Source organism: Tursiops truncatus, chromosome 3 (assembly GCF_011762595.2).
Source record: "Tursiops truncatus isolate mTurTru1 chromosome 3, mTurTru1.mat.Y, whole genome shotgun sequence".
Taxonomy (NCBI): domain Eukaryota; kingdom Metazoa; phylum Chordata; class Mammalia; order Artiodactyla; family Delphinidae; genus Tursiops; species Tursiops truncatus.
Window position 1 is genome coordinate 117654736 of NC_047036.1, and position 12181 is coordinate 117666916.

The 12181-nt window shown below is 43.0% G+C and overlaps 2 protein-coding genes across 5 annotated transcripts in view; both read left to right on the plus strand.

Annotated features, from left to right (window-relative positions):
• Positions 1-12181, plus strand: part of LOC101336507 (protocadherin gamma-C4) — a 171868-nt gene that overhangs the window by 8884 nt on the left and 150803 nt on the right. The window contains exons 1-2 of one of the 4 annotated variants that reach the window (XM_073802619.1): positions 4738-7951; positions 9586-11875. The exons of 1 other annotated variant lie outside the window; for it this stretch is intronic. In XM_073802619.1, coding sequence (XP_073658720.1) covers positions 5528-7951; positions 9586-9663 — 2502 coding nt within the window. In that variant the 5' untranslated portion in view covers positions 4738-5527 and the 3' untranslated portion in view covers positions 9664-11875. Of the gene's footprint in view, positions 1-4737; positions 7952-9585; positions 11876-12181 lie in introns of those variants that run through there. 2 more of the 4 variants (XM_073802618.1, XM_073802613.1) reach the window with 2 other exon arrangements.
• On the plus strand, positions 93-4380 carry LOC117311634 (protocadherin gamma-B1-like). Its single transcript, XM_033853290.2, has one exon. The coding sequence runs from the start codon at positions 2019-2021 to the stop codon at positions 3042-3044; it is 1026 nt and encodes a 341-aa protein (XP_033709181.2). The 5' UTR covers positions 93-2018; the 3' UTR covers positions 3045-4380.

Genomic DNA, 12181 nt, shown 5'->3' on the forward strand with positions numbered 1-12181 from the left:
AGAGAAGTGTATATTCTCACCCAAGCCTACAAATGCATCACAGAAAAAAGGCACATTACCTTTGGAATATTTTTTAGGAAAAATCTTTACAATATTAATATACCTTTCCTTGTAAAGAGAAAAAAAATTAAATGGCTAGGGTCAGGGGAACTTTATATGTTCAAAGAGAATTTTCTAAGAATTTCATATAAAACATAGCCTAGGTGGCTCAGTCGTTAAGAATCTGCCTGCCAATGGAGGGGACACGGGTTCAGGCCCTGGTCCGGGAAGATCCCACATGCCGCGGAGCAACTAAGCCTGGCGCCACTACTGAACCTGCACTCTAGAGCCCATGCTCCTCAATGAGAAGCCCACGCACCGCGGCGTAGAGTAGCCCACACTCTCCACAACTAGAGAAAGCCCACACACAGCAACAAAGACCCAATGCATCCAAAAATAAATAAATTAATTTTTAAAAAAATAGTATAGCCTACATATACCCTGGGAAAATGCACAGAGTACAAAGGCATCTACTTGTATGGATTATAAGAAGTCTCAGACATCCCATTTTAACTAAAAAGGATTTTTGAGGGATAGGCAAGAGTTCATTACAATAAAAAGGGAGGAGGGTTTATAATAAAAGGAACAGAAAGTATAAAGGCATGAAGTAGGGAAAACAAGGGAAACGATGTCTTCAGAAAACAGATAATAATCTGTCTTGACTGGAATGTAAGAGGGGTATTGATTAGCACTGCAAAATAACAGAATAAATTGTTGAGTTTGTATTTAATTCGGTAGTGCATTTGAAATAAAGATGTTTGTTTTAGTTACCCAAGACTGGTTCAAGGATTACAGGTAAGTTTCAAAATGGAGTGTCTAAGAACTCTCACTTCCTCTCCAAGATTTACCAGTGGTCAAATCAAACTCATTACACTTATTAATGGTATAAATTTACTGGAGCTGAGAATTGGCATTAAGGAGTATTTGTGTATACAGTCATATAGTAAAGAAGCACTGATTTCAAAGAAATAAATAAGTTTACACAGGATTTAGTTTTATAAAAACATGTGTGCGCTCAAATTGGTCTCTTGTGCTTAGATTGGTCTTTTTAACAAAATATCAGGCTCCTCTGTACGTAATGGGAAGATTATCTATGTTTTAAAATGATGAGCAATATATTAAAATAAGTCTAGGGCTTTGACTCACTCCTTTTTTTTGCAAAGATTAGACCTTTTTATCCACTACCAGTAACCTAATTGGTTACATCCATACTAGTCATGCCAGTGTTTATAAATACAGTGGAATCACTAAAGATATTTCTGCCCCCAAAACTGAAAAAAAAAAGCTGTATGCCTTATGAAAAATATTTAATGAAGAAAGAAGAATAAAGTGATGGCAACACTTCAAAGATTATGAAAAGCTAGAAAATATCAGATTTAAAGGGAAAATTTGAATAGTTTGTTCTTTCCAACAAATAAAAAGACAAGATATATAGGTCCAAGAGCTTACAGTTTGAGGAATAAATAGTTGGGCAATATGCAGTTTTCTCAGACAACCTCTGGGTGCTACTGTTGACCAAAGGGAACATAAGGGTTCTCATTTCTGCAGGAGTGATGGGCAGAGTGTTTTTCTGCTTTGTCCTGTGCACATCAGAACGCAAACGCACCTCCTGTGCAACCTCAAGCGCCTAACAAATAAGTCCTACCCTCAAATCTCAAAAGTCCAGGGAGCTGTCATTGATTTTTTTAAACATCCCAGAGACATCTTGAAGAGCAGCTTCCCAGAGAGTTCAAGAAATGCTTAGGAGCTCCAGAAAAGCTGAAACAATGAGAAGTCAGGTACTGCTTCTCTTCCTGCTGTCTTTGTTGTGTAGGGCAATCTCCCAGGAGATCCAGTACTCGATTTCAGAGGAGCTGGCCAAGGGCTCGAGGGTGGGGAACCTGGCCAAGGATCTGAGGCTCAGTGTCCAGGAGTTGCCAGCTTGAAAACTGCGGATTAGTGCAGAGGAGTTTTTCAGTGTGAGTGCAGAGGTGACATTAATGCCCTTCTCTAGCCAGATTCTCGAGGGCTCAGACCTTGGAATCGTAATAGCCCTCATTAAAGTCCGAGACCAGGATTCTGGGCAAAATGATATGGTGACATGCTATATTCAGGAAGGAGTTCCCTTCAAATTAGAATTTACCTCCAAGAATTATTACAAGCTAGTGATTGACGGTGCCCTAGACCGAGAGCAGAGGGCAGAGTACAATGTTACCATCACAACCACCGACAAGGGCAAGCCGCCCCTCTCCTACAGTACAAGCATCACCCTACACATCCGCGATGTCAACGACAACGCTCCAGTTTTCCACCAGGCCTCCTACGTGGTCCACGTGGCAGAAAACAACCCGCCTGGAGCTTCCACCGCCCAAGTTAGCGCTTCAGATCCAGACTTGGGGCCCAACGGCCACGTCTCCTACTCCATCGTGGCCAGCGACCTGGAGCCGCGCGCGCTGTCGTCCTACGTGTCCGTGAGCGCACAGAGCGACGTGGTGTTCGCGCAGCGCGCCTTCGACCACGAGCAGCTGCGCGCCTTCGAGCTGACGCTGCAGGCCCGCGACCACGGCTCGCCCGCGCTCAGCGCCAACGTGAGCCTGCGCGTGCTGGTGGGCGACCGCAACGACAACGCGCCAAGGGTGCTGTACCCGGCGCTGGGGCCCGACAGTTCGGCGCTCTTCGACATGGTGCCGCGCGCCGCGCAGCCCGGCTACCTGGTCACCAAGGTGGTGGCGGTGGACGCCGACTCTGGACACAACGCCTGGCTGTCCTACCACGTGCTGCAGGCCAGCGAGCCCGGACTTTTCAGCGTGGGGCTGCGCACGGGCGAGGTGCGCACGGCGCGGGCCCTGGGCGACAGGGACGCGGCCCGCCAGCGCCTGCTGGTTGCTGTGCGCGACGGGGGACAGCCGCCCCTCTCGGCCACCGCCACGCTGCTCCTGGTTTTCGCGGACAGCCTGCAGGAGGCGCTGCCGGACCTCAGTGACCACTGTGAGCCCACTGACCCCCAAGCTGAGCTGCAGTTTTAGCTGGTGGTGACCTTGGCCTTGATCTCAGTGCTCTTCCTCCTGGCAGTGATTCTGGCGGTCGCCCTACACCTTCGACACTCCTCCAGCCCCGCTGCCTGGAGCTGCTTTAAGCCTGGTCTGAGCTCCAAGTCTGGACGGAGGGTTCCCCCCAACTACAGTGAGGGAACATTGCTCTATTCCTACAATCTGTGTGTTGCTTCGCATTCAATTGTGCGATTTAAATTGTGAAATTTAATTTTCACAACGTGACCCAAGAAACAGCTACCCCTCCGGATCTCCTAGGTGAAGATCCTTCTATGGGTATATGTGCCAGTAATGAAGACTCCCAAATCTCTCATGATTCCTCTTTTTCCCATCACGTGAGTTTTTGCAGACTTACTTAAATTTTATTATTGTATTTTATTCTCGACAGTGCATCATTATTTTCGTCCCTTGTTCATTGTTCTAGTGGTGGTAGTGGGAGAGTAGAGGTGGTAGTGGGAGAGGTATAGGATGGGTGGAGATTGGTCCCTTGATTGCTCAGTAGTCTTGGCAGTTACCTAATTACTACTCAATTTGCACTCTTGGCATTTCTATATGGTCAACAAATCCTGCTAAAGATAGCTTTTTCTTGGATGTCACCACCCTTAGTAATAGAACTGTCCTTAATTAGTTGATGTGTAATACTCCTTTTTTTCAAGATTGTAAATGTATTGACAGTTCTTTCTGCCTAAGTTAATGTTCATCTTCATCAAATACATTCTAGTTGTTTATCTTTTTTTCTGCGATGTGTATTTTAATATAGCCTTCCAATAATTCTCTTAGCACTTTTTTGCCTTATCATGTGCAGCAAAGACTGCCAGGTTTTACATTTGAATCACTAACTTTGGGTCTTTTTTCCCACTTCAAAATCTGTCAAGAATAATTTTATTGACCATTCTTAAATAATTTATTTTTATACCCTTTCTACTTTGTCACTAGTATAGTAAGAAATGTAACAAACATTTTTTGTATGCAGAGCCTTTTCTATGTTACTTTTTTTAGTATAGGTTTCTGAGAAGTGAGTCAAATTTTTTCAAAATATTTTATTTTGCCTCCCAATCCCCAGCAATTTGTGAGTCTTTTGAGGATTGTGGAAAATACTTTTAATCTATTCTCCAAAGTCTGAGAATTTTAAAACTCTGAATAGTTAATGGACTTTTGTATCTGGTCAAAATTTATGAGTAATTTCTAGAAACTAAATATTATGTGAGTAATAATCTAAAGAACTGAGTACTTGCTGCTTTATTTCAAGTTTTCTCACATTAGTAAATTAAGTATTCATGAATAAGAAAACTATGAAACATGCAATGATTATATACAATTACTAAAATATTTCCTTTTACTGGTTATTTCTAAAATCAAAACTAAAGTAAACGTATAAATAAAAGTAAGATAATACCTTCTGGATGTGTCCTAATGTGGAAATGATCACTGAAACACCATTTCCTCTTCACAGTGCTTCAGTTTAACTTTTCTGTCTTCTTACCTTTATTATTTCCTTTTAAGGTCAGTTATTTACCCATTGTTTTAGGTTTTGCAGCTGCATTAATGACTCATTCGTTAAGCACTGAAAAACTATTTCAGTGTATACTCTAGGAGAAGTGCTGTTCTAGAGTGAGAACTCACTGTGAACATGATCATCGCAGATATAACCTGTGGCCTAGAATCTTCTTATATAAAATTAATGAGCAAATGTCCTTCCCAAACCTATTATCATATTTGCCAAGCCCATTTGCACAGGGGTAAGGCTAACTCTTTGAACAGTAGATATTTTCTTACAAGGGAATTGAAAATTTGCCCCAGATTCTAAAGGGTCAACCCATGTGAGAATACTTGTTTCTGCATAGGTTGAGACTGGAGCCCAGACCTGTCTTTTCATCCATTTATTCTTTCAGTCTTCAAGTATAACCTTGTTCCTGGGAGGGATAAATATGTCCCTTATGCAATACACAGTAGTGAAATTGGGCTATGAGAATAAATAATGCAAAAACTTAAAAAGAGGTAGAAAAATTCTTACCAAAAATAAATTATCTCTGAGAAAATAAATTATTTTATAAGTCTTATTGTACAGGAATCTTTGGATCATTTCTGGATTTTCATTGCAAATTGAACAGCAGGTGTTTGACTTTTATCATTTTGGGGAAAAATAGAATAGGGCAAAGAAATGGTGTACACAAGTGATACTTTATTTACCAAGAATAGACTGCAGTAACAGGTTAGGACTCTGAGTGTCGCTGTTCACCAATCGGGGGAAGAAAAGAACCAGGAAATTAATACAAACCACAAGATTTCTGCATTACAAAGCACTAGCTCTGGGGCTTTAGAAAGCTTCGAACTGGACCCCCGAGAGCGCCAGCATCCAACGGTGAAAGCACATTATCTTGGACCCTGAAGGTCCTTGGAATCCTCAGGCCTCCACCAAGGGAACACCCACGAGCAAGCTATTCCGCCGCGGGGCTGTAATGGCGGCTTCTCCTTATTGCCCAGACTGCAGCCGGCTGATCGGGATCTGCGTTCTCTTGGGGGCCCTGTGGGAAATCCGGGCCGAACATATCCTCTACTCGGTGCCTGAGGAGCTGGAGAACGGCTCCTTCGTGGGCAACATCGCCAAGGACCTGGGGCTGGAGCCCTGGGAGCTGGCGGAGCGCGGAGTCCGCATCGTCTCCAGAGGTAGGACGCAGCTTTTTGCTCTGAACCTGCGAAGTGGCAGCTTGGTCACTGCGGGCAGGATAGACCGGGAGGAGCTCTGTGACAGATCTCCAAAGTGTGTAGTAAACCTGGAGATTCTCCTAGAGGACAACGTGAAGATTTTTGGAGTAGAAGTGGAAATAATCGATGTTAATGATAACGCGCCCAACTTTGGGGCAGAGCAAAGGGAAATAAAAGTAGCTGAAAGTGAAAATCCTGGGACAAGATTTCCTCTTCCTGAAGCTTTTGATCCGGATATAGGGATAAACTCTCTGCAGGGTTACCAGCTCAGCTCGAATGGTCACTTCTCCCTGGATGTGCAAAGAGGAGCTGATGGGATTAAGTACCCTGAGCTCGTGCTGGAGCGCGCCCTGGACCGCGAGGAAGAGGCGGTTCACCATCTCGTTCTCACCGCCTTCGACGGAGGCGACCGGGTTCACTCTGGCACTGCCAGGATTCATGTAACACTTGTGGATACCAACGACAATGCCCCAGTATTCACTCAGCCCGAGTACCATGTGAGTGTGCAGGAGAACGTGCCGGTGGGCTCCAGGCTACTCACAGTAAAAGCCACTGATACAGATGAAGGAGCCAATGGAGAAGTCACATATTCTTTCCGGAAAGTAAGAGATAAAATATCCCAGCTATTCCACTTGAATTCTCTGACTGGGGACATAACAGTATTGGGGGATCTGGATTATGAGGACTCTGGGTTCTATGATATAGATGTAGAAGCCCATGATGGGCCTGGTCTCCGAGCCAGAAGTAAGGTACTGGTGACAATTCTGGATGTAAATGACAATGCCCCAGAAGTCACAGTTACATCTCTCACCAGCTCTATTCAAGAAACTTCTTCCCCAGGCACAGTAATTGCACTTTTCAATGTGCATGACAGTGATTCAGGAGAGAATGGCCTTGTCACATGTTCTATTCCAGATAATCTGCCATTCACACTTGAAAAGACCTTTGGAAATTATCATCGGTTGTTGACACACAGGACTCTGGATAGGGAAGAAGTCTCAGAATATAACATCACTGTAACTGCCACTGACCACGGAACTCCACCATTGTCTACAGAAACACACATCTCACTGAACGTGGCAGACGTCAATGACAACCCACCTGCCTTCCCTCAAGCTTCCTACTTGGCCTACATTCCAGAAAACAATCCTAGGGGAGCTTCTATCTTCTCTGTGACGGCCCATGACCCTGACAGTAACGAGAACTCAATGGTCACTTACTCTCTGGCTGAGGACAAGCTGCAGGAGGCGCCTCTCTCCTCCTATGTCTCTATCAACTCTGACACAGGTGTATTGTATGCTCTGCGCTCCTTTGACTATGAACAGGTTAGAGACCTGCAGCTACTTGTGACAGCCAGCGACAGCGGGGACCCTCCACTCAGCAGCAACGTGTCTCTGACCATATTCGTGCTGGACCAGAACGACAACACACCTGAGATTCTGTACCCCGCCCTCCCCACCGACGGTTCCACGGGTGTGGAGCTGGCACCCCGCTCTGCAGAGCCCGGCTACCTGGTGACCAAGGTAGTGGCTGTGGACAGAGACTCGGGCCAGAACGCCTGGCTGTCCTACCGCCTGCTCAAGGCCAGCGAGCCGGGACTCTTCGCGGTGGGGCTGCACACGGGCGAGGTGCGCACAGCGCGGGCCCTGCTGGACAGAGACGCGCTCAAGCAGAGCCTGGTGGTGGCGGTCCAGGACCACGGCCAGCCCCCTCTCTCCGCCACAGTCACACTCACGGTGGTCGTGGCTGACAGCATCCCAGACGTCCTGACTGACCTAGGCAGCCTGAAGCCCTCAGCGGACCCTAATGACTCGGGCCTCACGCTGTACCTAGTGGTGGCGGTGGCCGCCGTCTCCTGCGTCTTCCTCGCATTTATCATCGTGCTGCTGGCGCTCAGACTGCGGCGCTGGCACATGTCGCATCTGCTCCAGGCTTCAGGCAGCAGGTTGGCCAGCGTGCCCGCCTCCCACTTTGTGGGTGTGGATGGGGTGCGGGCTTTCCTGCAGACCTATTCCCACGAGGTCTCGCTCACCGCGGACTCGCGGGGGAGTCACGTGATCTTCCCGCAGCCCAACTACGCGGACACGCTCATCAGCCAGGAGAGCTGTGAGAAAAGTGGGCCTCTCCTGAGATCTCAAGATTTACCTGAAAGAAAAGGAGAACCCAATCTTCAACAGGTGAGTCAGATCTTGCCACACTGAAACGTAGGCAGAGAGCTGCATAAATGTCTCCAATTACATATAAAAGACACTTCTTTTTTAGTATTCTTTAAAGTGCTTTAAAGTGGAATGGCAAATGATCCTTCAATAATGATAAATAACAGTTACTACGCCTAATAGTTATTGATTACTTATCCTTTGTAATCTTCATTCAGTTATAGTTTCAGCAGCAATTTCTTAAGTTTATACTTCTAACCCTCTCACGTCTTTATTTTTTTATTATTTTTTAACATCTTTATTGGAGTATAATTGCTTTACAATGGTGTGTTAGTTTCTGCTTTATAACAAAGTGGATCACCTATACATATACATATATCCCCATATCTCTTCCCTCTTGCATCTCCCTCCCTCCCACCCTCCCTATCCCACCCCTCTAGGTGGTCACAAAGCACTGAGCTGATCTCCCTGTGCTATGCGGCTGCTTCCCACTAGCTATCTATTTTACGTTTCGTAGTGTATATATGTCCATGCCTCTCTCTCACTTTGTCACAGCTTCCCCTTCCCCTTCCCCATATCCTCAAGTCTATTCTCTATGTCTGTGTCCTTATTCCTGTCCTGCCCCTAGGTTCTTCATAACCTTTTTTTATTTTTTGAGTCCATATATATGTGTCAGCATACGGTATTTTTCTCTTTCTGACTTAACTTCACTTTGTATGACAGACTCTAAGTCCATCCACCTCACTACAAATAACTCAATTTCGTTTCTTTTTATGGTTGAGTAATATTCTGTTGTATATATGTGCCACATCTTCTTTATCCATTCATCTGTCGATGGACACTTAGGTTGTTTCCATGTCCTGGCTATTGTAAATAGTGCTGCAATGAACATTGTCATACATGACTCTTTTTGAATTATGGTTTTCTCAGGGTATATGCCCAGTAGTGGGATTGCTGGGTCATATGGTAGTTCTATTTTTAGTTTTTTAAGGAACCTCCATACTGTTCTCCATAGTGGCTGTATCAATTTACATTCCCACCAACAGTGCAAGAGTGTTCCCTTTTATCCACACCCTCTCCAGCATTTATTGTTTGTAGATTTTTTGATGGTGGCCATGCTGACTGGTGTGAGGTGATAACCTCATTGTAGTTTTGATTTGCATTTCTCTAATGATGTGTGATGTTGAGCACCCTTTCATGTGTTTGTTGGCAACCTGTATATCTTCTTTGGAGAAATGTCTATTTAGGTTTTCTGCCCATTTTTGGATTGGGTTGTTTGATTTTTTGAGACTGAGGTGCATGAGCTGCTTGTATATTTTGGAGATTAATCCTTTGTCAGTTGCTTTGTTTGCAAATATTTTCTCCCCTTCTGAGCGTTGTCTTTTCATCTTGTTTATGGTTTCCTTTGCTGTGCAAAAGCTTTTAAGATTCATTAGGTCCCATTTGTTTATTTTTGTTTTTATTTCCATTTCTCTAGGAGGTGGGTCAAAAAGAATCTTGCTGTGGTTTATGTCATAGAGTTTTCTGCCTATGTTTTCCTCTAGAGTTTTATAGTGTCTGGCTTTACATTTAGGTCTTTAATCCATTTTGAGCTTATTTTTGTGTATGGTGTTAGGGAATGTTCTAATTTCATTCTTTTACATGTGGCTGTCCAGTTTTCCCAGCACCAATTATTGAAGAGGCTGTCTTCTCTCCATTGTATATTCTTGCCTCCTTTATCAAAAATGAGGTGACCAGGGCTTCCCTGGTGGTGCAGTGGTTAAGAATCCGCCTGCCAATGCAGGAGACACGGGTTTGAGCCCTGGTCCAGGAAGATCCCACATGCTGCGGAGCAGCTAAGCCTGTGTGCCACAACTACTGAGCCTGCGCTGAGCCTGTGTGCCACAACTACTGAAGCCCGCGCGCCTAGAGCCTGTGCTCTGCAACAAGAGAAGCCACCGCAGTGAGAAGCCCATGCACCACAACGAAGAGTAGCCCCTGCTCACCACAACTAGAGGAAGCCCCTGTGCAGCAACGGAGACCCAACGCAGCCAAAGATAAAAAATAAAATAAATTAAAAAAAAATAAGTTGACCATATGTTCGTGGGTTTATCTCTGGGCTTTCTGTCCTGTTCCATTGATCTATATTTCTGTTTTTGTGCTAGTGCTGTACTGTCTTGATTACTGTAGCTTTGTAGTTTAGTCTGAAGTCCAGGAGCCTGATTCCTCCAGCTCTGTTTTTCTTTCTCAGGATTGCTTTGGCTATTCAGGGTCTTTTGTGTTTCCATACAAATTGTGAAATTTTTTGTTCTAGTTCTGTGAAAAATGCCATTGGTAGTTTTATAGGGGTTGCAATGAATCTGTAGATTGCTTTGGGTAGTACAGTCATTTTCACAATGTTGATTCTTCCAATCCTAAAATGTGGTATATCTCTCCATCTATTTGTATGATCTTTAATTTCTTTCATCAGTGTCTTATAGTTTTCTGCATACAGTCTTTGGCCTCCTTAGGTAGGTTTATTCCTAGGTATTTTATTATTTTTTTTCAGTGGTAAATGGGAGTGTTTCCTTAATTTCTCTTTCAGATTTCTCATCATTAGTGTATAGGAATGTGAGAGATTTCTGTGCATTAATTTTGTATCCTGCTACTTTACCAAATTTCTTGCTTAGCTCTAGTAGTTTTCTGGTAGCATCTTTTAGTATTCTCTATGTATAGTACCATGTCATCTGCAAACAGTGACAGCTTTACTTCTTCTTTTCCGATTTGAATTCCTTCTATTTCTTTTTCTTCTCTGCTGCCTCTCACGTCTTTAAAGCCATTTTCCTTTAGGCATTACTGAAAGGATAGATTAGAATTGTGAAATAATTCACAATTATTAAGGAGGCAATTGTGTATATTTATATTAAAGCATTCTCCCTTATGAAGCTGTTGTTGTGTCTGGACTGAGTATTTTAAAATTTCCTCTTTTTACACCCTAATGTACTTTGCTTGAAATTTACTTTTCTTTCCTTTGGGATAGGTATTTTCCATTATGATTAAACAATGGCAATTTATAAATATTGGGGAATATACTTAACATTTAGATATAACTTTAACAGGAATAGTTTCTCAACAGGATTGGTACATTTCATATATTGTGTTGTTGCAGTTTGTGAGATGCACCAACTGACTATGTGTGATTCCTCTGGTGCACTTCTGTGATTACCAAAAATATTGCCCATTTAATTTCACTCATATTTAATAGCTTGCAGGAGTGATTTTAATAATTTCTGAATTACCTATTATGGTATCACTATGAGACCCTTTTTGATTTCTGAGGAAAACATAACTTTTAAAAATCTTTCCTTTTTCATCTTGGGAGCCTCTTATACAGGTTGGATGACTTAGATTCTAAACTGATATGATTTATGCTATTTAGTAAGAAGGTCTCAGCCCTGGTCCCAAAAATTGCTCATAGGTATCTCTGTCACTGTTGGGCTCTGGGATGATATGACTTGGGGAAAATATTCATGAATGTCTAGGACTGCAAAAATTAGTGAACTTTGGATACCTGGAAATTGTAGCAATAGTTTGTGGACTATGCCTCAATTCAGCTTAAGAAGGAGAGTTTGAGTTTCTAAATGCCTTTATCTTCATGGGAAATTGTGGTGCAATACATAGAGTAAAACAGGAATGTGGTATGATACAACTAGCTGGCATGAGGAGAGGAAAGAGAAAATAATTAATGAATATTGAGAAACAAATCGTATCTGAGGATAGATCGTTTAAAATGCTGAAGCTTTAAAATATAATTTGGAAATATCAATTGTCTTGAAACTGTGACAGACATATTTGCATGCTGGCATTAAGAATACATTCCAGAATCAGAGTGATATATATTTTTTAAATGCCTAGGAGGGCAGTAGATAATTTATAACTAATATCACATGGAAATACATTTTTGTTTGAGTGGACACTGGGTTTCTTTTAGAAAGTAATATTTCTGGTTAAATAAATTGCACAATTATATGATGGGCTACTACATAGCCATAAGAAATTAAAAATGGGAACCCTTTTTATGTACTGTTAGAATATGTTATCTTCAAGATATAATGAGTTATATATACACTACTATGTATAAAATAGGTAACTAATGAGAACCTACTGTACAGCACAGGGAACTCTACTCAATGCTTGGTGGTGACCTAAATGAGAAGAAAATCCAAAAAGGAGAGGGTATATGTATACGTATAGCTGATTCACTTTGCTGTACAGCAGAAACTAACACAACAT

Coding starts and splice junctions, on each gene's coding strand:
- LOC117311634 (XM_033853290.2), top strand. CDS start 2,019: ATGCCCTTCTCTAGCCAGATTCTCGAGGGCTCAGACCTTGGAATCGTA.